At 45.9% G+C, this 24,708-nt stretch overlaps 1 protein-coding gene across 10 annotated transcripts in view; it reads left to right on the top strand.

Moving 5' to 3' along the window:
• Positions 1-3,493: 3,493 nt before the first annotated feature.
• The window catches only part of GAB1 (GRB2 associated binding protein 1), a 114,914-nt gene continuing 93,699 nt past the window's right edge, over positions 3,494-24,708 (top strand). For 4 of the 10 annotated variants that reach the window (XM_045831077.1, XM_045831070.1, XM_045831071.1 and 1 more), the window contains exons 1-2: positions 3,568-4,019; positions 4,263-4,575. In XM_045831077.1, the coding sequence (XP_045687033.1) occupies positions 4,504-4,575 (72 nt within the window). In that variant the 5' untranslated portion in view covers positions 3,568-4,019; positions 4,263-4,503. The other 6 variants (XM_045831073.1, XM_045831074.1, XM_045831069.1 and 3 more) reach the window with 6 other exon arrangements.

Here is a 24,708-nt window from a genome sequence, read left to right as displayed (position 1 = left end):
TTTTACTTACTCGGATTTTTTTTTTTTTTTTACTTGCCAAGTTTTTTTAGACGGGAGTCATCTGGATGCGAGGAGTAGGAACCACCCAGTTCACATTAACTAAAAGGGAAGATTTAACTTAATGCATGGGATCTCATGGATCCCAAGGTCAGGAATTGCAGGGTGGCCCTTTGGGAGACTGAAACCAGGATGATCTCTCTGCCTTCCTGGTGCTTTGTGAGTGTTTGGCTCACTTTCTCTCAGCACTCACTCAGGTCTCCCTCCTGGAGAACTGCAAGACCTGCCAGCTCCAGTGCCCACCACTAACCAATCAGAGTCTCTGTCTCAAGTCCAGATTCTTTAAGAGTGAACCTGATTGGGTTGGCACAGCTAATCAATTGTTTTCCCATATGTCAAATGGTATCATCAGCTGCCACTGGAGACAATGGCACTAACGAGTGCAACTAGGACAAAAGAATCGGCACTGGTGGGCTGGGGAAGGGAAGGAGCACATGAGCTGAACGGGCAAATTGGCTAGCACACCAGGCACCGCCCCCCTGGAATCTAACTGCATTAACACTCCGAACAGTCTAATTTCATTTCCCTAGCAATTTCCTGTCTGGAAGAGGTTGCTGATTTCTTTGAAGCTAAAATAAGCACATCCCTCACTTATAAAAACAATAAACAGCTTTCTGAGAAACTTGTGAGAAAACTTTTTTTTACCACCTGGAAAAAGCACAGTAAGAGGGTTCATCTCCCAGAGTAAAAGTGGGAGACACTTTATTCTGAAATAGAACCAACAGGTTTCAAAATTCCATACCATGATGACAAATGTCTATATAATTGGTTTTATAACAAATAAACTTAAAACAATGGAAGTATAACAAGTACAGAAATATGCACAGATTGTAAGTCTTCAGCTGGATGAATTTCCAAAAGTAAATGCCCATGTCATCAGCACCCACATCAAGAAATCAACATTATCACCCTAATAGAAGTAATCCACCCTCTCCCTGCCACACACATCCCAAAGGTAACCATCCTCCCGACTTCCATAGATTAGCTTTGCCCAAGTTTGAGTCCTTGACTCCTTTTTTTCTTACTCAGTGGACTATCTTGGTTTTTCTTAAAAAATCAGTTTTATTGAGATATAATTGACATGAAACGAAGCACACAGATTTGAAGTGTACATGTCTTGAATTTATGGATTTACAGTTGCCACAAATTTCGGTAATTTTTGGCCATTGTCTCTTCAAATATTTCTCTGTGCCCCCCTTCTTTGGAGACTCCAGTTACATGAATATTAGGGCATTAGAAGTGGTCACATTTGACTGATGCTCTATTCATTAGTTTCAATGTTTTGTTCCCTCTCTGTTCATATTGCTGTGTTCAAATTCACTAATCTTTTCTCCTGCCCTGATTTGTTGTTAATTGCATGCGGTGTATGTTTCATGTCAGTCATTGCATTTTTCATCTCCAGAAGTTTTAGTTAGGTCTTTGTAATATCTTCTATGTTTCTGCTTAATGTGTTAAGTCACTCCTCCAGCTTCCTAAACATGGGATATAGTTATAACAGTTGTTTTATTTTTGTTAACCAACTTTATCATCTCTTGTCACTTCTGGGTTGGCTTCAATTGATGTTTCTCCTCATCTTGGGTCAGACTTACCTGCTTCTTTTAAATTTCTGATTAAATGTCATACATGGAAAGTTTTATTTTGTTGGGCTTTGGGTAGTTTTGTTTTCCTATCCTATATTGAGCTCTTATTCGGGAAATAGTTAAGTTACCCGAAAACAGCTTGATCCTTTGGGGTCTCGCTGCTTGTTCGGGGTTCTTAGGGAGGACCACAGCAGCATTTCCACCGGGGCTAATTTTGCACCACTGCTGAGATGAAGCCCTTCAGGGCAGCTCCTAGTGCCTTGTGGAGTATGATGCTTTTCACTGTGGCTGGGAGAGCAGGAGCTATTTCCACCCTGTGGGATTCTCTGGTGATTCTTCCTTGTAATCCCTTCCACTGGTTCTTTCCCCGTCGTCAGGTCGTTCCTTCACCTGCATCTGCTGATGGATGGGTGTTCCACGGGAGACTTGACCGGGGCCGTCTCCAGGGCTCTCTGGTCTCCAGACCCTGATCTCCGGAGCTGGAGGGGAGGTCATGATTCCAGTTCTGCAGATTTTGCCAAAGGGCATCTAAAGATGGCTGTTGGATTTCCGGATTGGTTGCTCAGGCAAGAGGACCAGGCTGGGGGTGGAAGTTTGGGAAGCGTCTCTCTAAAGTCAGGATAGCACCGCGCATGGGAAAGGACAGACTGAGAAGAGAGGTGGCTCTGCCTTTTCGTCTTCCTCAAAACAAGTCTCATTCTCCTGACATCTCTCAAATACCTGACTAAATGCCTCCTCCAGGAACACTTCCCTCCTGCCCTACCTGATCCAGTCCCGCCTCCTTATTCTTTCCCCTGGTTATTTCCCTCCACGCACACTTCCTACAATGTGTGCTACGTAGACTTCACAGTTGTTCACTGTCATCCTCTGCCGCCAGCGTTGGAATGCCACCTCAATGCGTGCGGGGACCTTCGTATGTCAACCCCGGCACCTCATTTCCTGTGACAATTGTTATTTTCAAACTCGGAGGAACTCCTTAATGTGAATGTGTGTTGATAATGACTGAGGTTATTGTTTCCAGAAATATTCATTTATCTCCTAATATTTTTAGCACGTTTATCTGATTATCTGTTTACATTACTTTCTAAAATCTGCTTTTCATAAATAAGTTTAGAAAGGGATTTCTATTGCAGGGTCATATTACGCTGAGGACCAGGCACCGTGATTGTAAAACACACACAAGTAGGCACACGGAACACCAGCACGTTTCCCTTTTCTAGTCCAACATCCCAGGAGTTGATCTGAAACAGTCAAGTGGAAGAAATGGAACAAAAAGAGGTTGTGTGAGGCTTCAAAATATCCCAGAGATAGATTCAATCAAATCTTTGGTCCCACAAAACACTAAGCGTTCCCACCAGTCTGGCAGGGCTGCACCGGGGACCGGCCCACGGGAGCCCGAGTGGGTCCCCTTCTGCCTGCCCCCTCAGGCTGGTATCTGTGGCGCTCTTCCCCGCGCCCTGACCTCCGGTTCCCTGCCCCTTGGTCTCGAGAGCGATCTCCCTCCGGGCCATAGTGCTCTGCAGTCTGTCCAGTAGAGAAAACTCTCCAAATTTCAGCTCTTGTGCATAATACAAACTCCAAGTAACACGGGTGCACCAAGATGGCAAACCCAACAGAACACTGGAACGTTCCTCACGCCTCCCTGCGCCCAAGCCCGGGCCTCGAAGCCCTCGCCTCGGCCTCCTTCCCCTATGAAGAGCCGGCTGGGGGCTCAGGCCGCCACTGCCCCCGGCGGCGGAGGACCCCGCTCCAGCTTCCCGAACTACAGATCCCAGGGTGCCTCAAGGACTCCTGCTCCCTCCCACTCTCTCTCTCTCCCTCCTCCTCCCGTTGCCTCCTCCCTAGTCCTTGTTGTTTTGGCTGGAAGCGCCCGGGCGGAGTTTCAGAGAAAGTCGGAGCTGAAATCGGAGCCGGCCGAAACGTGGGAAGGGGAGGAGGAAAGGGAGGAAGAGGGAGGAAGAGGGAGCCGAGAGGCCGGGAGAGGGAAGGATCGAGGCCGGGCACCGGGCGGCTCCGAACCTGCCGCTTGCCCTGGGTGGGGGAGGTGGCCCCGGAGGAGCGGGAGGGCGCGGGACAGTGGGGGACGGGACAGTGGGATCCTTCCCCGGAGCTGAGCAGCCGTTCCCCCGCAGCTCCCCGCCGTCTTCGGTGGCCAAGAGCGCGCACCCACCCTTCGGCGGGACCTGCTCCCTTGCCAGCAACGCCCCGCGCTTCGCTGCCAACCTGGGACGTGCTTTGCGCCCCCTGCCCACGGGACCCTCGAGGCTTCCCCTTTCTTCCCGGTTTCCCGGGCTTGACCCTCCCCCGGGGAGGAAGAGGGATAGGATCGCTCCCGGAGCACCGAAACCGAGAGCGGGAGAGCCGGAGTGGGCGCTGCGCTGGGTATTGTGTGTGTGAGTGAGTAGTGAGTGAGTGTGTGTGTGTGAGTGTGTGTGTGTACAGCCTAGCGTCTGTTTCGGAAAACGCTCAGGGGAGGTCCTGTCCCTAGGGGGCGGAGCGCAGCGGACTGAGGCCCCGACTTGGTGCTGGGGCAGAGTCCCGTAGAGCCTGATCACAGCTGGGGGCCGGCGGGACTAGGCGCTTGGCGAGGAGGCGGGCGCACTAAAAGGAGGCCCCTGCCCATAGGTGTCGAGGTGCCTCGAGAAGCAGCTCACTTGTGTTCACGTCTGCGGATCTGCAGGGCAGAGGCTCGGCTGCTAAGCCCGGGTGCGCTGCGCGGCCAGCCCACCCCGCCCACCCCGTCGGACTGGGGTGCCCGGCAGGAGAGCGAGGTCCCCACTGCTGTGCAGCCGGCAGGCGTCGGCTGAGTCGGGAGCGCGCTCGCCTGCCCCTCCGCTGCCCCAGCGGAGCCAGAGAAGCGCGCAACATGAGTGGCGGCGAAGTGGTCTGCTCCGGATGGCTTCGCAAGTCCCCCCCGGAGAAAAAGTTGAAGCGTTATGTAAGTAGAGTTTCGGCCGAGCCTCCTGGGGCTACACGGGCCTCGGCTCCCGCACCTCTGCCCTGCCCTCTTGCCGGGCGGCTGCAGCCAGCCGCGCGCGCGGGGCAGGGTCCTTCGCGTCTTTTTTCCTCTCGGCTCTTTTGGGACCGAGCCTGTATCCTCATGCCCTGGCCTCCACTTCGCCAGGTAACTTTCTTCCTCTAGATTCCAGATGCCTGCTTTGCGGGCCTCATTGGCCCAGAAGAGGGCCCGATATTTCCAGCTAAACGTCTGCTGCATGTGTTTTTATGATTTCTTTTTGCAGGGGTGGGGAGAAGAGCATTCTCCTTACCTTATATTTGTATCTAATCATTGCGGGGCTGCTGTGTACTACATTTCCTGCACTAGGAAAACTGCTGAGGTTTGTAGAAGTCACCAGCCCTCTCTTGGGTCCGCACACCCCTTGCTTTCTCCCGAGGTGGGTTACAGGAAGCGGGCCGTGGATATGGGAAGTTGGAGTTAGACACAAGCATCTCAAGTCCTCAGAAAGAGAAAGAATGAGAAGTTATTACGCGCCCTACCGTTTGCTTAGCAGGGGTTCACATAATTCGCGGTTTTGAATCCAGCGACATTGGAGTTTGGGCCGAGAGCCTTGGCAGTTTGCTGCGAGAGGAGGGCGCTGTGGGGAGCCTGGTGGCTGGTGTTTAGGCGCCTTGGACACGCTGTCAGGCCCCGCAGGAGGGGACCGCTGAGGCCCGTAAGGATTTCCGCGCTCTTTTCCCAGGCCACCAGAGTTGCTTAAATGGTATTTGTGTAATTTGTACAAGATGCCGATTATGTGTAAAAGCTGTTAGAAAAATATTCCTTGAAAGAATCAACCTTACTTTGGTGGCAATCTGTGTGTGCCCTCTCCAGGGGTACAGGATCTTCCCCACTTTCTCCCCCATTGGTTCTTTGATCGTTGCCCCGCTGCAAAGGAAAGAAATGACACTTTTGCCCTGGCATACGGAGCACATTTTTTTCTAGTAAAATATATTTCAAAAGCAAAATTTATGCCCCCTTAAATATAAATTTACTACCAAGGGGCCAACACTTGTAATGGAACCCATTTCTTGTTGAAGGATATCTACACCCAGTGTTACAGTAGAATCAAGTTAATCTTAACTAGTCACTGTTTGCTTGCACAAAACGAGGTGAAGTGCAACACTTGGCTTCACAAACAACTGATCAGTGAGTTTCTTGTTTATTACTTTCTGCCAGATTTTGTTATAGACAGGTAATTCTCATTTAAAGACTGGATGTCACCAAACCTAAGAAACTTCTCCAGAGATGTTGAATCCTTCTAACTTCTTTCTCTGCACGCATCCCAGTTTGCCTTAATATCCTGGTAGAGATGATAACTTTACTCCAAAAATTTGGGACAGGCAGAGGTTCCCCGCTGCCCTGCCCTCCCACCTCACCCCACCCCACCCCAGGTCTTAAAAAAAAAAAAAAGGATGCATGTGTGTAAGAAGAGGGAGTAGAGAGATAAAGAGATGTGTTTGCTTTGAGGAGGCACATTTGGGAAAGACCTAGACCTAAGTGATTTGGTTCTTGGGGGAACTAAGGAACAACACATTTGTTGGAATTGGTGGTGATGCTAGAGGTTTAATGCGTTCTTTCACAGAGTCGGTTTATGGCCCTCTCAAACCATGCTGTATGCTGGACTAGGCACCACGAGATCAGGAAATACAGTAGGAAAAAAAAAAAAGCCCTGCCTCTTGGACTTGCACTTGAATATAACATAAACCAGGAAAAAAGTCAGCCAAGCACATCGTCTTAACAGGACCGAAAAGAAAAGGAAAGGCCAGGTTTTTAAAAAGTTACTTCATTTGCTCATCCCAATAGTTTTACAAGGCCACTTTATCTCTGTTCTGTAGATAAGAAAACAGTCTACAGAACTAGAATGTGGCAGAGGCAGAACTTGAATAAGGAACTTCCCAACTGGGCAATAGAAGGTTGATTCAGACTGGATCACCTCTAAATTTCCTTTCAGATTGTAATTTTCTAAGCATCTGCATTCGTCTGGAATGCAAGGGAGAGGTGGGGAGCAGGTTAGTCGGCATTGCTAAAGAAACATAAGACCCTTCAGGTGGCTTTCTGAGCCTAAGAGAAGACAAGGTAAGTCTATGACACAGTGAGCCCCCGATGCAAAGATATTTTCGATCGTGTGCCCAAGCTGAGTGCTATATATTTTTTCTGTGTTTTTTCTGTGTTTTTTTTTTTTTAATAGATGTTTTGAGAAACAAACTCAGTGTAGTCTGAAACCGTGGGGATAGTTTTAGAGAGATAGTGGGCTCCTTAAATTGTATTTCCACCAGGGGAAGACTCTGCCAGCAGCTGGAGGGAGGCCGAGTTTTTTTCTTGCCGGACGGAATCCTAGTATTTTCTGCACAGGCTGGTGAAGTGCACGGAAATGGCCCAGGGAGACAGTGGGCGGGGCTGCTCTCAGAATTGAGGGGTCCAAGAAGGTGGCTGGGGTGTTACAAGTTAAAATGAAGCTTGTGTGCGTTTCATCTGTCAAGTTGGCTGCTGAGGAGATTTGAAATTCCCAGATTATTGATCTTTTGGTTTTGGTTTCCAGATCAGATCGCTTCTGTTAAAGCATCTTTGACCCTCAAGAGCTATAGGCATGTACTCATGCATTTTAATTCTTGTTTTCTATTCGTGTAAAATCTTTATTTTCTGGATAGAAGGACACTTCATTGGCCACCAAACTGGCAGACTATTGCTTGGTAATGGTTCCTAACCGACAGATTTGCTGTGAAAAGATACCTGGATGCGTGGTGCTGTGATTGTTAGATGAGATTTTAGAAGTTTGAGCGTTGATTCTGTTGGGAAACACTTGGCCCCTGGGAGTTTGACAGTTGTCTCACTGTTTACCGTATCTAGATAGTTGTCCCAAGATTGATTAAGATAATCCAAGGGCTTTTAAGGGACAAAAAACTGTTTCAGTTTATTTTTAAAAGTCATCTTACATTACGGCCCCAGTGCATTCCAGTCACAGGTCCATTTTATGCTCACGGTCGACGGTCCACTGAAGCAGCGTCATGTGTGCGTGCTGGGGTGTTCATCTGATGGGGCAGCTTTTCTGGCATTTTCTAAGCCGAGTGAACACAGAGTAAGAGAAAGTGAGAGAAAGAAGCTAGGAGTCCTCAGCGGATTTCCTAGCCTTTTTGTCTCTTTGTAGCTTTTTCTGTCTGTGTTTGCAAAAGGGTCTTGTAGGTGTTTTCATTCTCTGTGAAATTTTTAAAGTCTATTCAAAGTGGAGGTGAAAGTGTACCTGCTTCCTCTCCATTGTACTGCTCCTGCATTGTTTCGGTCCTGCGTTATGCATTAAACAGCCACTTTTTTAAGGACCCGATGGAATCATACTCAGGTCACCACCTCTGAGGGATGCAGAAAACCAGTAAACCTGGGTGGCACGCACTCCGCAGACTCGCTCAGATTTTTCAAGAGTTATTTAAAGACCTATCAGCCGTTTGAAATAATTGTGGCATTTTCATCGGGACTTGCCATTTCAGATGAGAGAAAATGTAAGGCTGGTCACAAAGGAGTGATTCAGGCCAGCTGGCGATCTCCGTAACCCTGCAGGAGGGGCTGCACTCTGGCCTGCCTCAAGCCTGGCCATCAAGTTTGGGTTCCTCCACGGCCCTGCTGTCAGCGTCGGGCAGGTGTGCAGTCTCAGCAGGGGAACCTGCTTCTGAGGCCACGGCAAGGTGGCCTGTGAGCTGCCAGCCAGCCTGGGAGCGAGAACTCAGCCGGTTGGCGGGTGTGTAATCCGCACCCAGCTTGGGGCCCGCTCTTCAGCTGTCAGTTAAGAGAATGGCTCTTGTCTGGACTCCCAGCACACACCCCCGGTGCTGGAAATGGGCCTAGAAACAGAAATAGCTTCTCTGGGTGGGCACCTGACATTCACATGGAGAGAGGGTCATGGGCAGTCAGAGCACCAGCATCTCCTCGGGTCAAGGACAGCCTGGGATCTGTTGTGCTCAGCATCAAGTCTCCGCTCCATTGTGTCACCGCAACCAGAGGATCGTGGTGTCTGGAAGCTCTTCCTGCCCCTTTTGGCAATTACCGGAAGCAATCGATGGGCTCTGAAGCTTTCTCTTACAGTGACTAAAGAAGCAAAACTATTTTGTTGAAGACATTTTTTTTTCTTGCAATCCTCATGCTAGTAAATATTTCACTCCAATTCCAAATGTTTTCTTTTTATCTTTTCCAGTGTGGCAGGAACGTTGTTTTTGTTAACAAAGACCATCAACTACCAATTATATGAAGCCTTTATGATGGCTAGCGATAGCTAATTCTTTCCTTGTGCCTGGGTTTAATGATGAGCACAGAACTCTTCGCGTGAAACTTGCTGCGTTCTTCAATCTGCTGGTTGTCTTCTGGGAGTCAGGAGTACCTACCATTAGGAAAGTGTATATCAGTTTGCAGGGTAGTTTTGAGTTCTACTGATCAAAAAAGTTGTTTTAAAATTTTAAAATGATCCTCTTTGAGAACTACACTTAGGTAATCTGGTTGACAGAGGCATTGGTTTTCCCGGTGCGTTTTGTCATCATAAGTCTGCTTTAAAAATACGGAATATAACGACAAAGCACTTTTTAAAGCTAAGTAAAATTCCATATCTTGAAGTCAACATGAGAAGTGTAGATAAGGCCCTGGCCAGTGTGGCTCGGTTGGTTGGGCATTGTTGGTTCGATTCCCAGTCAGAGCACACGCCTGGGTTGCAGGCCAGGTCCCTGGTCACGGTGCATATACGAGAGGCAGCTGATCAGTGTCTCTCTCTCCCACATCAGTGTTTCTCTCCCTCTCTTTCTCCCTCCCTTCCCCTCTCTCTAAAAATAAAATGAATAAAATCTTTTTTTAAATGTAGATGAGTTCTTGGTAATTTGTAAATTGAAAACATTATATGTGCTGGCCCTCTGATTTTCTCACAGGGACTAACACTGGAGAAGGGAGGTAGACTGTGTAGGACTTTATTTTTGAAAGGTTTGGGGTAAACTGTGCTAGCGTGTAAGGAAGCCCGGATAGAGCATCCAGACCCAGGATTTGACTTGACTTGGCCACTCTTCACGTCACCTTTTGACTGATCTCCGCCTCTTTTCTTACCTGGAAACCGGGGAGGGGGTGGGTGGTAGGTGTACAGTCTAAACTCTTGCAGGTGTTCCGTTCTTCTGTCAGACCCTTCCTTGGGAGGTAGAGGCAGATGTGGAGCTTCTTAAACAGTCCTCTTTTCTGGGAAATCAACCTCACTTGATGGTTCACTTAAAATAGTTGGGTGACTGTATTTAGGAACTGCTCAAGTTGAGTTCTTTGGGGACCCTGGGTGTTTTGCTTAATAGAAATGCACAGGGCAGCCGAGTTTCTGTGCTGGGTGCTGTGTCTTGAGCACCCAGGGCAGGGCCTGGCTCCGAGGAGAAGCTCACCAGAGCTCTTGACTGAACAAATACGTGAACAGGTATTTCTGGAGCTTCTGTAACATGCCCTGCGCGGAACACAGTGCAGGCAAAAGCCCCCGCCCTGCCCTTCAGGAGTTTCTGATCTATCTGTGAGGGCATGCGGTCATTAATGCACGTACATTTCAGTCGTTTTATAGGACAAGTTAATAAAGCCATATGTGATTAGTCGCCAAATGAAATGATACAAGTAATTGCTTAAGAGTTCAGATTGAGAGGGGAGGGGGAAGAAGGCCGCCAGGGAAATGTCAGCATTGAATTTCAGGTTCAGTTCTTGGGAGAACTGAGGTACTGCTGGCAGAAAGAGCAAAATCCTAAGGGAAGCCCCATCTTCAAGGAAGAGCGAAGAATTTGAGATTAGACACCCTCGTGAAAAGGATGGTTTCAGAACACCTGAGGTTTGTACGTGGACGTTGGACGCAGCCTTCCGTCGGGTTCCAGACGGGTCTGTTTCTGCCCCACTGCTGTTCCTGGTGGGAACCTGACCACGAGTGAATTTCATGTATCAGACTAGCAACAGACAAAAGCAACTTGTTGGGTCACCTGAACTCATTAAAATTCCAAGGGACATGTGTTCCTTAAGATTTCTTTATGTCTGTTTTGAGCTAAATAATTCATTCTGGCAAGCGTTTAGTTTACAACAGAGCGGGAGCATGTTCTGGTGGGAGGGAGAATAAAAGAGCCTTTGATTCGTCTGCTTCTGAGCTCCAGCAGGAGGGCCAGCGCCGCCTTGGGCTAGCCTCTTATTTTGGACTTTGGAAGCCATTTTAGCCCAGCTGTGGGAGTGCCAGCTCGTGTTGGAGGCAAGAGAATAACCCCATTGGATCACACTAAACCCCCGTCTGAGTGTTGATGGAGGGGTTTCTCTCGTTTCACATTCCTCGCATTAACACGGTGGCTAATTTCCACAAAGTCAGAGCGCTGTCCCAATTTGCCATTTGAACTTGGATTGAAGTCACGTTTCCGTGACTCCTTTTATCTCAGTCTGTCCATTAACCGGAGGAAACTTATCAAGTCCCAGGTCCCTTTGTTTCTTCCCTCTTGGGCTACAGGCGGGAATAAAATTAGCATTCTTTTCTTCTTTAGGTTGCTCCTGGGAGATTGTGCTGTGGATTTCTACACCCAGTGAAATAAGTAGTCTCTTCAGTTGCCAGTTCCATAGCTGGGGGAGACTTCATGAATTGTAGATGAATTCAGGCCTGTGGAATTACTGGGAAAAGTCATGTTGGGGACTGGAAGTTTTTGACCAGTCCACGCTTGTGTGTGTGAGGACCTTAAATAATTCAAGAATGCCTTAACTGGAAAAAACAAAAAGGACACTTTCATACTTTAAGTGATTCTTCTATTCATAGGGTCAAAATCCTCCCTAACTGAAGAGACAGATTCTCATTGCTGAACGCACGTCAAGGAGATCACAGCCTGCTTTATAAGAAACAGTCGGGACTGTGCACTTAAACGCCTGCTAGGTCGTTATCGCTGTTACATTAGCTCTTGAAAAATTCTGATTACAACTTGTAGCTGCCAAGCCCCGTCCTGCAGTGTTATCTGGGGCAGAAATTTTCCATGTGGTTGTTTTTAGCAGAGCTACTACATGCAAACTGCACACGAAGATGTAAGTTGCAAAGAAAAGAGCTTCTAGAAGAGGAAATGTGAGTTATCTTAACTTTTTTTCTGCCATTTAATTGTTCTTAGTGTGCGTTTCAGACATTTTTATCATATTTCTAAACTGAGTTTTCCTTTATTTTTACATACTGGAAAGAATGCCAAATTTGTCACGAGTTTTTCTTATGGTGCTGTTTTGTTTTGAGGCCCTGCTTTTTACTTTGAATTCATACTTGGCCTAGGTAATTCCCTATGTATTAAAAAAAAACAATGTCCCAAAAGGAAAAAAAAAACATGGCTACATTGTTCCATGAATTAAAAACAATATGCCAAGAGTCCAAACATTTCTTTTAAATGTAAAAAATCTTAGGTCATTTTTTTTTGAAGGAAGAAAAATACTAAACTTTGCTTTAACTATCCTATTCATTGTTTTTCTTTTCCCTTTTTTTTTTAATTTTGCTTTGTTTTGACTCACGAAGTCTACATTTTTTTTGGAAACAATATTATACACTCTTCTTTAAGAACATCCAATTCACATTGGAAAAGTGACAGGAAGATCATCTGGTCTCCAAGGGGGGCGTGTCAATTAACATCAAGCCTTTTTAACTTTCACACCGCTTCGCTGCACTGCATATTTGTCCTTGTTACTTAGCTATCACACAAAGTAGGCAGGTGAGTGTAATTTTAGTTAAGAGAGTCACGTCTGTGAAGTGAAAAGGCAAGACACCAGCATCAGGAGAAGGCAGACAATGCAATCTATTTCTGTCGCCCTTTTTTATTATTTAATATATCAGTGAGCCAGTTGCCGTAAAATTCTATTTGCTAACTGGTGTAAGTGGCAGAAAGGGAAAAGCATTCTTTGCTCCGTGGATCCCTACCCTCTTCCTCTTTTCCTCTTTATTTCCGCTTCTTCCTCTGTGGCAGGGAAGCCTGGCCACAAACGGCACAAAGTATGTGTGTCAGAATAGGGACACACACATTCCTTTCACCTTTGCTGTGATGGGGTCATCGAGACCAGGAGTAATGATGGCCCACCGGCATGCAGATTGTTTTCCTCTCCTGAAATGTTTTCAGTTACTGCCGCGCTGGGAAATGTGGTCAGGCCACTTTCTGCGGAGCAGAGCCCCTCCCCAGATGACTACCTGATTAAAGAATGAAGTGCCCGCCTGGCGCCCGCGCGCGCGCATTCCCAGCGCCGGTCCATCACGCGTTCCCATCAGCGTCTTGGCCCGAGTCTCACGGTAGCCGAGATGAAAGTGCTTCTGGTTGGAGGGATGGCCCACTTGACTGGCAGGAAAGAAGCGCTTTAATCTTTGACTCTGGGAAGAGAAATGCTTGGTAAAAGGCCACCTCTGGTGTTTTGAATTCCAGTGGTGTTAACACAGAGCTTGACGAGGCGCCATCCCCTCATTTCACTTAGGGAGGTGTTACTTGAAGCCCCTTGCCTCTGGCGAAGTTATAATTGACCCCAAAGTGGTGCAGGAGTATTGGATTTTACAAGCTCTTCCAGACAGTTCCAGGTTCAAATGCTTGCAGTGCTGAGAAAGGGGAAAGGAATTACTGAACTAGTACAGTAAGAATGCGAAATATTTGGGAAGGTAATTTTTTCCTAGTGATGCTGTTACATACAATCAACAACTTTCTGAGTAACCTTCACTGGACATACAGGTCATTTATCTCCAAAGAAAGAGGCACAGACTTAAATTGTTGCTGGTGAATAGTATTCTTTTATTTCCTCTCTTCATTTAAGCAAATAGTCAAAATAGGAAAAGCAAGCCTAATACGTTTTTAAATATATTTTTCGAAAGAGTTTTTATAATGACCCACAGCATACAAAGTAGAAGGTGTCGACACATGACTTGTTTACAGAGAAAATTAGGGCTTCGTTTATCACCCTTGGGTGTTTGTTGTAGGACATTAACTTCCAGAGGACAAAGGTGGCCTTTGTTCTCTGTGTCTGAAAGGTGCAGCGGGGCACCCCGCACAGTCTCTTGAACGACATGACCAGATAATTGTAGAACTTTAAGCCTAAAAGTATACATTGTCAAGTCTAGCGTCTCTCAATCTTTTTGAACCCATTTCTCTCCAAGGTATTGTTTGGATGTCCTCTGACCCTTATTCCGGCTTCACTTTCTGTGATTCGTATCACCAGAACAATAGCTATATCGATACTTTTTTCCAGTTACACGTATCTCCTCCTCCCCTAGTCAAAAGTCCAACCTTCTTGTTTTATGGGGAGTGAACACCAGCCTCTGGGAGAGGCATCGGCGTGTCCAAGGTCTCACTTCCCGGGTCAGGGCCTCTGGTCGCTGAGGCAGTGTCCATTGTGAGGGATTCAGAAGACGAGGACCGAGGACCGAGAGAGCACTGTCTCCGCCTCCAGGAGCTCGCATCGCGCGAGGGACATGGGGTGCGCTCAGCGCTGCAAATGGTGTCAGGATCAGTGGAGGAGGAGGCAGAGCGCTGGGAGAACTGAGCAGAGCGAGGTGAACTCAGGGACTCTCGGAAGGATGATGAAGGTGGTAGGAGATTTCCCTGGACTCTTAAGTGGGTTTTGTGCCCTTGGCGGTCCCTTCCTGCTCACCCGCCACTCATTTCTCAGTGGAGTGTGGACTAGGTCCTTGTCCACCACTCTTGTCCAAACGGCTCCCGCCATGGTCCCTGGTGACCTCCTGGTTACCAAATCGAGCACAACTAGATTTGAAGTTTTGGGTTCTTGTTTTTCATGGAACTCCCGATGGAAAGAAATGACCAACCCCTTTTCGCAAAACGCGTCCTTTCCTGTGCCTTCCTGATACTGGGCTCTGGTTTCCTCGAGCATCAGAGTTCCTGGGGTGCTGGCGGACGCCCTGCCCTGGCTGCTCTCTTCTCCCCTCTGTTCCTGCTGGTGGTTCTTCATCTGCAGCGAGTTCCTGAACTCCTTTGGAAGTTTGTAAAAGCTCTGGGCACTCGGTTTCTGCAGAATCCTTACAAACTCGGATGCAAATGTTACTCTGACCTGGCACGTCTTCTAACCTTTAAAGCCCACCTAGGGGTCTTAAATGCCTCCGACTTGCATACAGGCTGAGGATCTGAAGAGTCTGTCTCCAACCATTCGCCGCTCCAGGTCTGTGGGTCTGCTTCGGTAGCCTGCAGCGACTCTGAGTCAGCACCCCCACCGCAGCTCTTTCCGGCCTGTCCCGGCACCCTGTCCTCGCACTGTTCCCTCTCCCTCCGTCCACCGCCGTCCCTGGGCTGGTGGCTTAAGCCAGCAGATTTTCTTTGCTGTCCCTCCCTCATTCTCCGCACTCAGTGACCAAATCCTGTCAGTGTTACCTCCCAAATGTCTCTTCCCTCATCGAACTCTCTGTCACCTAAGCTGTTTTTGCCTTTCTTCTGGATTGTCGCAATAGCCGGTTATCTTCCTACTTCCATTCTTGTCCCCGCTCCAAACTGTCCTTATCAAGGCAGCTAGCAGGACCTTTGTGGACAGGGATCTGATAACACCCCGCCTGGGGCAGAAGCTGCTGGGCCGGGCTCCTTTGCTCCTGGGAGTGCCCAGTCCTCCTCTGGCTTCAAGGTTCTCTGTGACCCAGGGCACTGGTGGCCGCCTTCTTGCTCATGCTTTCCCCATCGGCTTTCCTGGACTTTGATGTCCCAAGAGGGCCCTGTGACTTCTCTCTCTCTGGCCTTTGCCTGTGCTTGCCCCTCCTCCAGGAATTCCTGGCTCTCTCCCTTCTCTGCTGACTTCTGCTCATTCTCCAGGGCCACACTGGGACCCTTGTGAGCCTCAGGGACTTCTGCCTCTGTGGGCCACCCCCCACCCAATGAAAAAATAATGTAACAGTTGTATTTTGCAACCACATCAGTATGATGATGAATATATTCCAAGCTGACCTCCTTATTATATATTTATTATTATTATACAGATGTTCCTCCACTTAGGAGGGTGTCATGTGCCGACAAACCCATAGGTTGAAAGTAATCATCTGTTGGAGATGCATTTAGTCCATCTACCCTAGCGAACAGCAGAGGTTGGCCTTGTCTGCCTGAGACATGCTCAGAACACAGTATCCAAAATCACTGGCCACCCAGGTCCCCGCAGAGTGGGGGCTGTTGCGTCTGTGGCTCCCCTGGCTGGTTGGCTGCCTCCCGCACTTGCCACTGCTGTTCAGCATCACGAGGGAGTCGTGTCCCGCTTATCGCTAGCTCGGGAAAAGATCAAAATTCACAATTTGAAGTGCGGTTTCTACCGAAGGCAGGTAGCTTTTGCACCATCATAAAGCTGAAAAATTCTAAGTCAAACCATCGTAAATTAGGAACTGACTGTATTCATTTCTTATTCTGATTTTAAGAGAAATTAAGATTAAAACACTTTCCGTGGACACTTGCAAGCCTCTGGTCCTTAGCACAGCGCCACCTGTACCCAGCGGATACTTTGGTCTTTTAAATGGACACAAATACTTGGGAGATTCAACTGAGGGATTGTGACCAGGAAGGGTGAGGAGCCCACTTAGTTAGTTATTTGTTTTGTTATGTGGCACTTCTGTAGTGGCTTGGGTAGCTTACTAAAACGATACTGAGACTGTGCATTATAGTCCCTGGCAATGGAGAAATGTATGGAAAACAGGGTGATAAAAAGTATTACACACACACACACACACACACACACACATATATATGCACACACATACATTTATATATTTTAAGAGCAAAAGGCATGAGATTTTCCATGATGTCAGAAATAAATTCTGTGAGCTGTTTCACTAACATGAACATCTGTCTGTGATGTGTCTGTAGTTTTTCATGGGAGCGCGGGGTGGTTTTGCCCCCCACTGGGGACATGTGGTGGTGTCACACGGAGGCATTTTCAGGTGTCACAACTAGGGGTGCTCCTGGCCGTTGGTGGGGAGGGGTCAGGGATGCTGCTAAACATGCTGCCAGGCACAGGGCAGCCCCCAAACAAAGAGTGAGCAGGGCCAAGTGTCAGTAGTGCTGAAGTTAGCGCTCTCGTAGAGGGATCCTTCCCGCAGCTTGGCTGCTACATCATGTTATGTAAACAGTTTATTTCTCCCCCCGTTCCATGAGAAGCCCTCATCCAGGTGCAGGACTGTGTCCTCGCTCTGGAACCAAACATTTCCTCTCCCGACTTCGGCGAGGTTGAGAAAAGCAGTCATCGAGGTGACTGAGCTTTCGAATACCAGAGGCTGGTGCTGTGTGCGACCCTCTCCCATGAGGTTATGGGATTGGCAGGATCTCTCTCAAGCCGCCTGCTGTCATTTAAGTCATTACTGAAATACTCCTTTTGCTCTTGCTAATTCTAGCTAGAGTACAACCATTTGCTGTCTGGGTGGGGAGGGGGATGCTGAGTCATGTATTCATGCTTTTTATTACCTCTTGGCTTGAGTATCGCCATTCATTGTTCGCAAGCCGCCCAGCTTGTTTACTTTTTATAAATTACATGTAATCACTCCCCTTGCAGGTCTAGCTGCTGTAATTGGCAGTAGCCACAGAGCAGGGTGGACGGGTCCGCGATTGTGCTGATGCCTCACATTCGGTTCCTGTCTTGCTCTCCGCGCTTTCTTGCCTCTTCCTTCTGTGTTTTAAAGGGAAGGTGAACAGAGAGCCACCCCCTGAAGTGCTCTCTCTTCTCAGACGCCCGATGGGCCTTGTTTAAAGCCTGGTGGAGTCCCTGTGTCCTTCGGTTTGGGGAGAGTCAAGGGCTTGGGCCAGTGGTCCTCAGACGTCAGCTTGTTTCGTAATCACCTGGGTCACTTTTTCTTTTTTTTTGAGAGGAGGTAACTTCTAAAATGAAGACTTTTTTCGCCCACTTCTTTTCATTCACTTCTTTTTTAAAAATTCAAGTATACTTGCCGTACAATATTATATAAATTTCTGGTGTACGATTTAGTTATTCAACATTTTTATCCCTTTGAAGCGATCACTGTGATAAGCCTAGTAAATCTAGGCGTAGGTCCAGAAAATTACATTCTCTAATCCGGACTCCTGCTGATGCTGTGTAGGTAGGTGGTCCTCACGTTGCACTGGGCAAAATCCGGAATTGGGCGTGGAGGAAAAAAGAGAGAAGGAAGGAAATCCAATGGAAGTATATACATACGAGTAGCCTAGGGAGACAAGGACCAAAATTCGGGAAGTCATTTAGCCCCTCTTCTGGGAGATAAGGGAAATATGCCATAACGCTTAAAATGGTACGTGCTTGGTGTTTTCTAGCAGTGATGTGGAGCACACCGTCTGCTGATGACACAGTCCGAGGATGACAGAAGTGAAAGGGACTTTTTAGAAGGGTTAGACGATGAGAAAGCACCTAACCATGGCTGGGAAGCTCTAAGGCCGCTAGTAACTCAGAGAAGGTGTTATGTAGGTATCGATTTAAAAAAGAATGTACGTTCCTGAATCAAGAGTTTATAAATGACTTGAAATGAAGAAGAGACTTGGAAGAGGATTAGCTGTTCACCTGTACGCTGGTTATGCTGGTTATTGGATCTGAAAGCATATTATTGAAATAGAGTCCAGATTTCCTGGGCTAGTTCTGGTTTCAAACATTCTTTCCCATTGTCTTTATTACACATGTGTCTGGTTGGCCCCAGTTTTTGGTTAGTCGAGATGTTTTTGCTTTGTAAGAACACCAAAGCAGTTGTGTTTGACTAAAGGAGTTCTCTTGCTTCCCTCTCTGTCTGTCTGTCTCTCTCTGTTTCATATATGTGTTCTAATCTCTTTTAACCTAAACTTTGATTTTAAAATCCATTTTAGAGAAAGAAAGTGAAAGAGCGAGATAAGCAAGAGAGACCGTTTTAGAAAACTGATCAAGAAGTGGGACCGAGTTGAAGTGGTTGCCTAATCCTAGCAGAGGACTAAAGTGAAGGGTTTTCTTTCCAATGATCTACTGAACCCACTCCGTTTCTAGAAAGCTGTATTGTTTTTTGACATATTATTTTCTTAGGGAATCTTTAAGACTTCTTTCAATTACCTTGCAGAAAGATCTTGACACACACCTTGCCAAAAGTAAGAGGAATTTGGGGATTACTTATAAAACATCTCTAAGTCTGTCATTAGCTTTCGTTAAATCATTCTTGACCCTGTTCTGCCTCAGTGTCAAAGTGCTCATTTTCACATTTACTTGACCTAAACCGTCTCTGTGTCAACATGTTTGTTTCCATGCGAGGAACCTGGATTATACTGCAGGACTTTTCATCACTAGGGTGCTAATCTTTCCCCTCTCCCTTCCCCTGTGTGCCCTTCCACGCCCTCTCCCTTCTCCATTTCTCTGCATCAGCCTTAGGTACTGTACCATGCCCATCTGCCTGCAAGATCTTACAGGATTTTCCTGTCTCCTTTGTAAGTGTTGAGTGTCCTTATTGTTATTTTTTAAATAGCTTTTGATTTTCCAATTACAGTTGACATACAATATTATATTAGTTTCAGGTGTACGGCATAGTGATTAGTATTTTTATAACTTACACAAAGTAATCACCCCGGTAAGTCGAGTACCCGTCTGACACCGTACAAGGTGGTTACAAGGTTATCGATGATAACTCCATATGCTGTGCTTTACAGCCCTGTGGCTGTTTTTATAACTGGCTGTTTGCACATCTCCGTCCCTGCCCCATTTTCACCCAGCCCCGCAGCTCCCCTCCCATCTGGCAGCTGTGAAAATGTCCTCTGTATACGAGTTTGTTTGATTATTTCGTGTCTTCGATTCCACATACAAGTGAAATCATATGGCATTGGTCTTTTTCTGTCTTGCTTGTCTCATTTAGCATCATTTCCCCTAGGTTAATCTATGTTGTCACAAATGACAAGATTTTGTTCTTTTTTATGGCTGAGTAGTAGTCCACTGTGTATACAGACCACCTCTTCTTTACCCCGTCCTCTCTCAGTGGGCACTTAGGCTGCTCCCAAGTCTTGCCTATTGCCCATCATGCTGCAGAAAAGTGGAATTGCTAGGTCCTTCTTTGTCTGCTGTTGTAGCCTTTGTTTTAAAGTCTGTTTTGTCTGATGTAAGTATTGCTACCCCAGCTTTTTTGTTGTTGTTTCCATTTATATAAAATATCTTTTTCCATCCCTTCACTTTCAGTCTGTGTCTTTCAACCCGAAGTGGGTGTCTCGTAGACAGCTTATGGAAGGGTCTTGTTTTCTTATCCATTTAGCTACTCTATGTCTTTTGATTATAGCATTTAATCCATTTTCCTTTAAAGTAATTATTCTGATAGGTACGTCGTTATTGCCATTTTATTACTCATATTTTCAGATCATTTTCCCCCCTTCTACTTGAAGAAGTCCCTCCAACATTTCTCGTAACACTGGTTTGGTGGTGATGTACTCCTTGAGCTTTTTCTTGTCTGGGAGGTTCTTTATCTGGCCTTCCCTACCCCGCCATCTTGACCTGAAGTCCGTCATTACTGTTGTTGGATGCAGTCCTGCCACGCCCTCTCCCTGCACTGGCAGTCCCGGTAGGTTGGGTTAAGAGATCACTCGGCTGCCGAAGCGAATAATAGACGGGCTGCTGCTGATGGTGGTGGAGGCTCAGAACCAGCTTCTGCTGTTTGCTCTGGTGACCGGCAAGGGCTCGCCTGCTGGACCCCTGCCCGGCCCAGGGGACGAAGGCTGGGCTCCTGACTCGTGCTCTTCGCTGCTGGTAACCTCGCTTTCTTGCTCGCATGTGTGCTTTAAACCATACACTTGGTAAACCTCTTTTCTTCTCAATAGTTCTGATTACTTTTTCAGATTTTTTTTCTACAGTTTATTCTGACTCATCTGTTGTTTAACCTGGTGATAGACGTTTCCAGTGAGTATTTATATTGGCTGAGAACAAGTATAAATGCTGAGGGAGACCCATACGTTAAATAGTCATCCAAGGGCAGCATCCAAAAATAGAGCTTCACTTTTCAGTGGCAGTCTTTTTACTTCTACTGGTTTGGGTTTAATGTATAGAAAAAGTGTTTTAAATACTAAGTAAGCAGATTTATGGTTCTTTGCGTAAGTTAATAAGGAAAATGTTTCATTAATTATATAAGGCTTATCATTAAAGTTAATATATGTATTTAGCCTAATAATAATTGTATTTTTACTTAAATTTGAATAGAAAGTATACATGGATTCATTTAAAATTCATAGTGTGTTGGTACTCTGATTATTTCTGTGTTTTAAGGTATAATTTTTAATACTCCGAACATATATGTTTAACATCCCCCTACTTATTTCAGTGATTCTTAAGCAACTAAAAGATATTCTGTTAAGATAGTTTTTATGCACACTAAAGTTTTCAGCAAATGTGGTTTTTATTCCCAAGCTGGAGAAATAATTGTATGTTGAGAAACCCATTTTTTTACTAAGGGAAATTGGAACATGGATATGGAAATATTTTTAATCTTTCAAATAAGATTCTAGCCTTAGAAGCATCCTGTCTGTTTTCAAATAGAGTCTGTTGTGTTTTCAAACCATGTGTTTCCAAAGCAGAATACATTTTTATAACTTGGGAGATTTTAATTGAAATGGTTGAGGAGAAGAAAATGATTCAAGGAAGATAAAGGCCAGTTTTTCTTAAAGTAATGAAAGGAGAAAAACTTCCATTCCTGTTTCTATTCTTAATGAGAAACATGAGGCTGTAGAAAACTGAAGCCTTGGGAACACCCTGAGTCCCGGGCAAGTTGTCTGTAGCAGGCAGGGGCAGGTGGGACACAGGTTGCCTGGCAACCCAGCGCCAGCCATTCCCTATCTGTCATATCCACCTCCTTCTTCAGTGGGTTGGTGTCATTTCTTTCATTTCATTTTGGTTTTTTATTGATTTGAGAGGGAGAGAGAAACATTAATTTGTTGTTGTACTTATTTATGCATTCGTTGGTTGATTCTTACATGTTCTCTCACTGGGGATTGAACCTGTAACCTCAGCATACCAGGATGACGCTCTGACCAACAGAGCTTCCTGGTCAGGGCCTGGATGGGTGTACTTTCTAAAATTCAAAACACTTGACATTGTAAGAACATTTTAGCTGCCTCTCAGAGCAGTGGCAGTATGGTGAATTCACCCCAGTCTCTCTTATTATTTTTATTTTTATTGGAGATAAAACACATAACATAAAATTTACCAGCACCTTTTGGGAAGGTGTGCCCCTCACCTGTACGTGCTCCGTGCTCCGGCACTGCAGTAGGAAGTTAATTATGTGGGATTTGCTCACCTGTTCTACACTGGAGAACCTACTTCTGTACACACTGGAAATCCCACACCCCTTTCTGCCCCCGAGGAGAAATTCCTGCCTGATCTTAGGTTCAGTGCTCAGCCTAATCTTGAGCATCTGACAGTGAGTCACCCTGGTAGGTGTGTAATCCCATTTATACTTTCCTTTCAACCTCCCTTTAATTTTTAAACTTAAAATACTGGGCCCTGATTTGCTTCCTAAGGTCTAGTGAGCTGGGGCCTAATTTAGGAACTAGGAGATGTTGAGTTTTGGGTTTTGTGTTTTTTTTGAACCAGCACTTTCTGTTCCACTGAAAACGAAGCTGCAGTGCCTAACTTTTAAAATTCAGACTATGTGTGGAATGTCTGTGTGGACGAAGAAACAAGTGCATGCTTTTGCAGGGCGGCAGGCAGAAAGAGGAAGGACAGTTTTTAAACAGTCTTTATTTGTGGGGGAAATCTTGAGATTTTTTTTTTTTTTTTGGATTATGTACAAACCAAAAAGGAGGACATTTTTGATATCTTTGTGTACACAAAAGAAATACTCGATATCAGGCTAAAAAGATAATTGTTCAGTAGCTTTGTTAACTGGATAGCTCGCCCAGTTCTGCTTTTAATTCCAGTCACCATTCTCTCTCCCCGGGAACTGTTATTTCCATATCTTCATTTGTAGGCTGAAAAGTATTTCACGGAGGAAATACTTCAAAAAGAATACTTGCAAAGTGGCTTGGAATCTTTAAGGTACTTTGAATATAGAACTAAAAAAAGTGTAAATAGCCACACTTACAGTTTTATACCAAGAGAGTAATACGGGGATGGGAGCGACTTGAATATCGAAATATTTATTTTTGAAGACAGCATACATCTGAGCAAAGCCATTCTCCCCAAATGCTTGCTTGGAACTGGCCGTCTCGGAGCCAGCAGTAATCTCACGGAGCAAGTGCTTGGCACGCCTGTGTTAACCTGCGCAGGTTCAGTTCACACAAAGAAAGGGAGGGTGGGGTTACGAGATGGGAGCACCACGTGAGCCTCATTAACATATTTGGAAGAACTGTACTTGAACATTGGCCAACTTAGCCTGGCTACGTGGAGGCCTGCCAGTGAGCAATGGGAATTTCTGAGAGGACTGTGAGGATTTCAGCCTGTAAAATGCTTCCTTTTTCTTCTTGGAGGGGAAGCATTTTAGAAGACCCCACGTAGGATATTTTCCTTACTCTCCCAACATTTTTTATTTTTTGGAATCTGCAGAAATCTTGGATCTTCTCTTTCACCACATTTTGTTTTGTTTGTTTGTTTGTTTGTTTGTTTGTTTTTACAATACGTACCATAGAACTTGTCTCACAAACAGCTTTCGGTAATCTCTCCTGGGTGAGGGTGAGCTCCTTCCCAGCCCGTTTTTTGTCTTTGCAGAATTAGTCCTGAAGCTCTTCCTGGGAGCCTCGGGGGGAGCCTCTTCCACAAGCTCGCCGTGCAAACACGCGCAGTAGGAGCGGGACCGGCGGGATGGCCTAGGGTGCCCGCAGAGCCCGCCGCTGCCCGGCAGACCTCGCAGACCTCACATCCCACGGACACCGGCCTGGCTCCGCTCTGGGTGCAGTACAGAGCTGGTCTTTTCAAGGTGCCCCTTTTGTGGCCTGTGTCTGTCCCTGTCAGAAATACTCTTTTGACTTTGCATTGACACCTGCCTGGCTGAAACCACAACTTGAGGTTCTAAAACTAACCAGAGGAGTAGCCGATTGAAACCAGGGGTTCTCAGATAAACTCTGTTGTATCGGGTTTCAAGGGTGCGAAAATGAGGCAGTGCCTGTGTGTGGTCCTCCAGTTCTCTTCTGGGGGCAGGACGGGAATAGTCGCAGCACCAGGGAGCTTTTTCAAAAACCACCTTGATTTTTTCCCTCCTGTTTACCTACTGCCGTGAGAGGTGGGTAGGGGTGACAATGTAATGAGGTGGCATTTGACTCTAGAGTCTGAGGAAGTCCTGGGAGCTTGCCATGGCGTCGTAGTTTCCATAGTGTAGGCTAGCTTTCAACCATGCCTCGCGCTTACTCTTGGGAATGGAAAGATACAGACTGGTGATAGCAACTCCCAATCCTGTCAAAGGTTTTGAGATAATATGTTAAATGGGCATGTGACAGGATTGCCAGAAGAGGGTTCCCCTCTCCCCTGCACCCCACCCCAACTGTGGCCTTGCTTCTTTCCTTTGTGTCTGTATAGGTAGTTCTTAAGATTGACTTTTTAAAATCGCAAAAATGGAGTCTCAAAAACAGGAAAGAACAAATTTGATCATACCTGTTAAAAAACACTTTTTAAAAAATGAGAACCTAGGAAAAAACTCTGGTGCATTAAGCCAAGCCCTACATTTTCTAACAGGTGTTGTAATGAGTGTATATATTTATATTTCATGTACCAATCACATGTGTAGATAAATATATATATATATATGCTTTTTATAAAAAGCATATATATATATATGGTTTTAAAAGCATATATATACATGTGCTTTTACATTTCTAGGCTGAGTTATTAAATTTCAACTGGCTTTTGTGGCACTTTACTGATTAACTTGTAACTTTGTTAATGTTTTGGTGATCATTATACTTGCACAATCATTGTCTACTCTAAACTAATTACAGTGATTTTTCATAACTTTTTTAACCCAGTTGATCCGCAGTAGCCTGTATACAAGAAGAAACGTGCAGGTGACTGTTATCGTGTAACTCATGAAGCACTGGAGGGTTAATGATCACCTTTGATTACCATTTTAGTATTTTCCATTCTTATTATAAAATGTTAACTACTGTATTTGTGGAGCTTCTCTATTGTGTTGGTTTATCATATTATAGGAATACTTATGACACATTTACCAGTTTCACTGTT

This window comes from Phyllostomus hastatus, unplaced genomic scaffold, assembly GCF_019186645.2.
Source record: "Phyllostomus hastatus isolate PE091 unplaced genomic scaffold, TTU_PhHast_1.1 phas_contig_159, whole genome shotgun sequence".
Classification (NCBI taxonomy): domain Eukaryota; kingdom Metazoa; phylum Chordata; class Mammalia; order Chiroptera; family Phyllostomidae; genus Phyllostomus; species Phyllostomus hastatus.
This window is presented reverse-complemented; position numbering and strand designations above follow the sequence as displayed.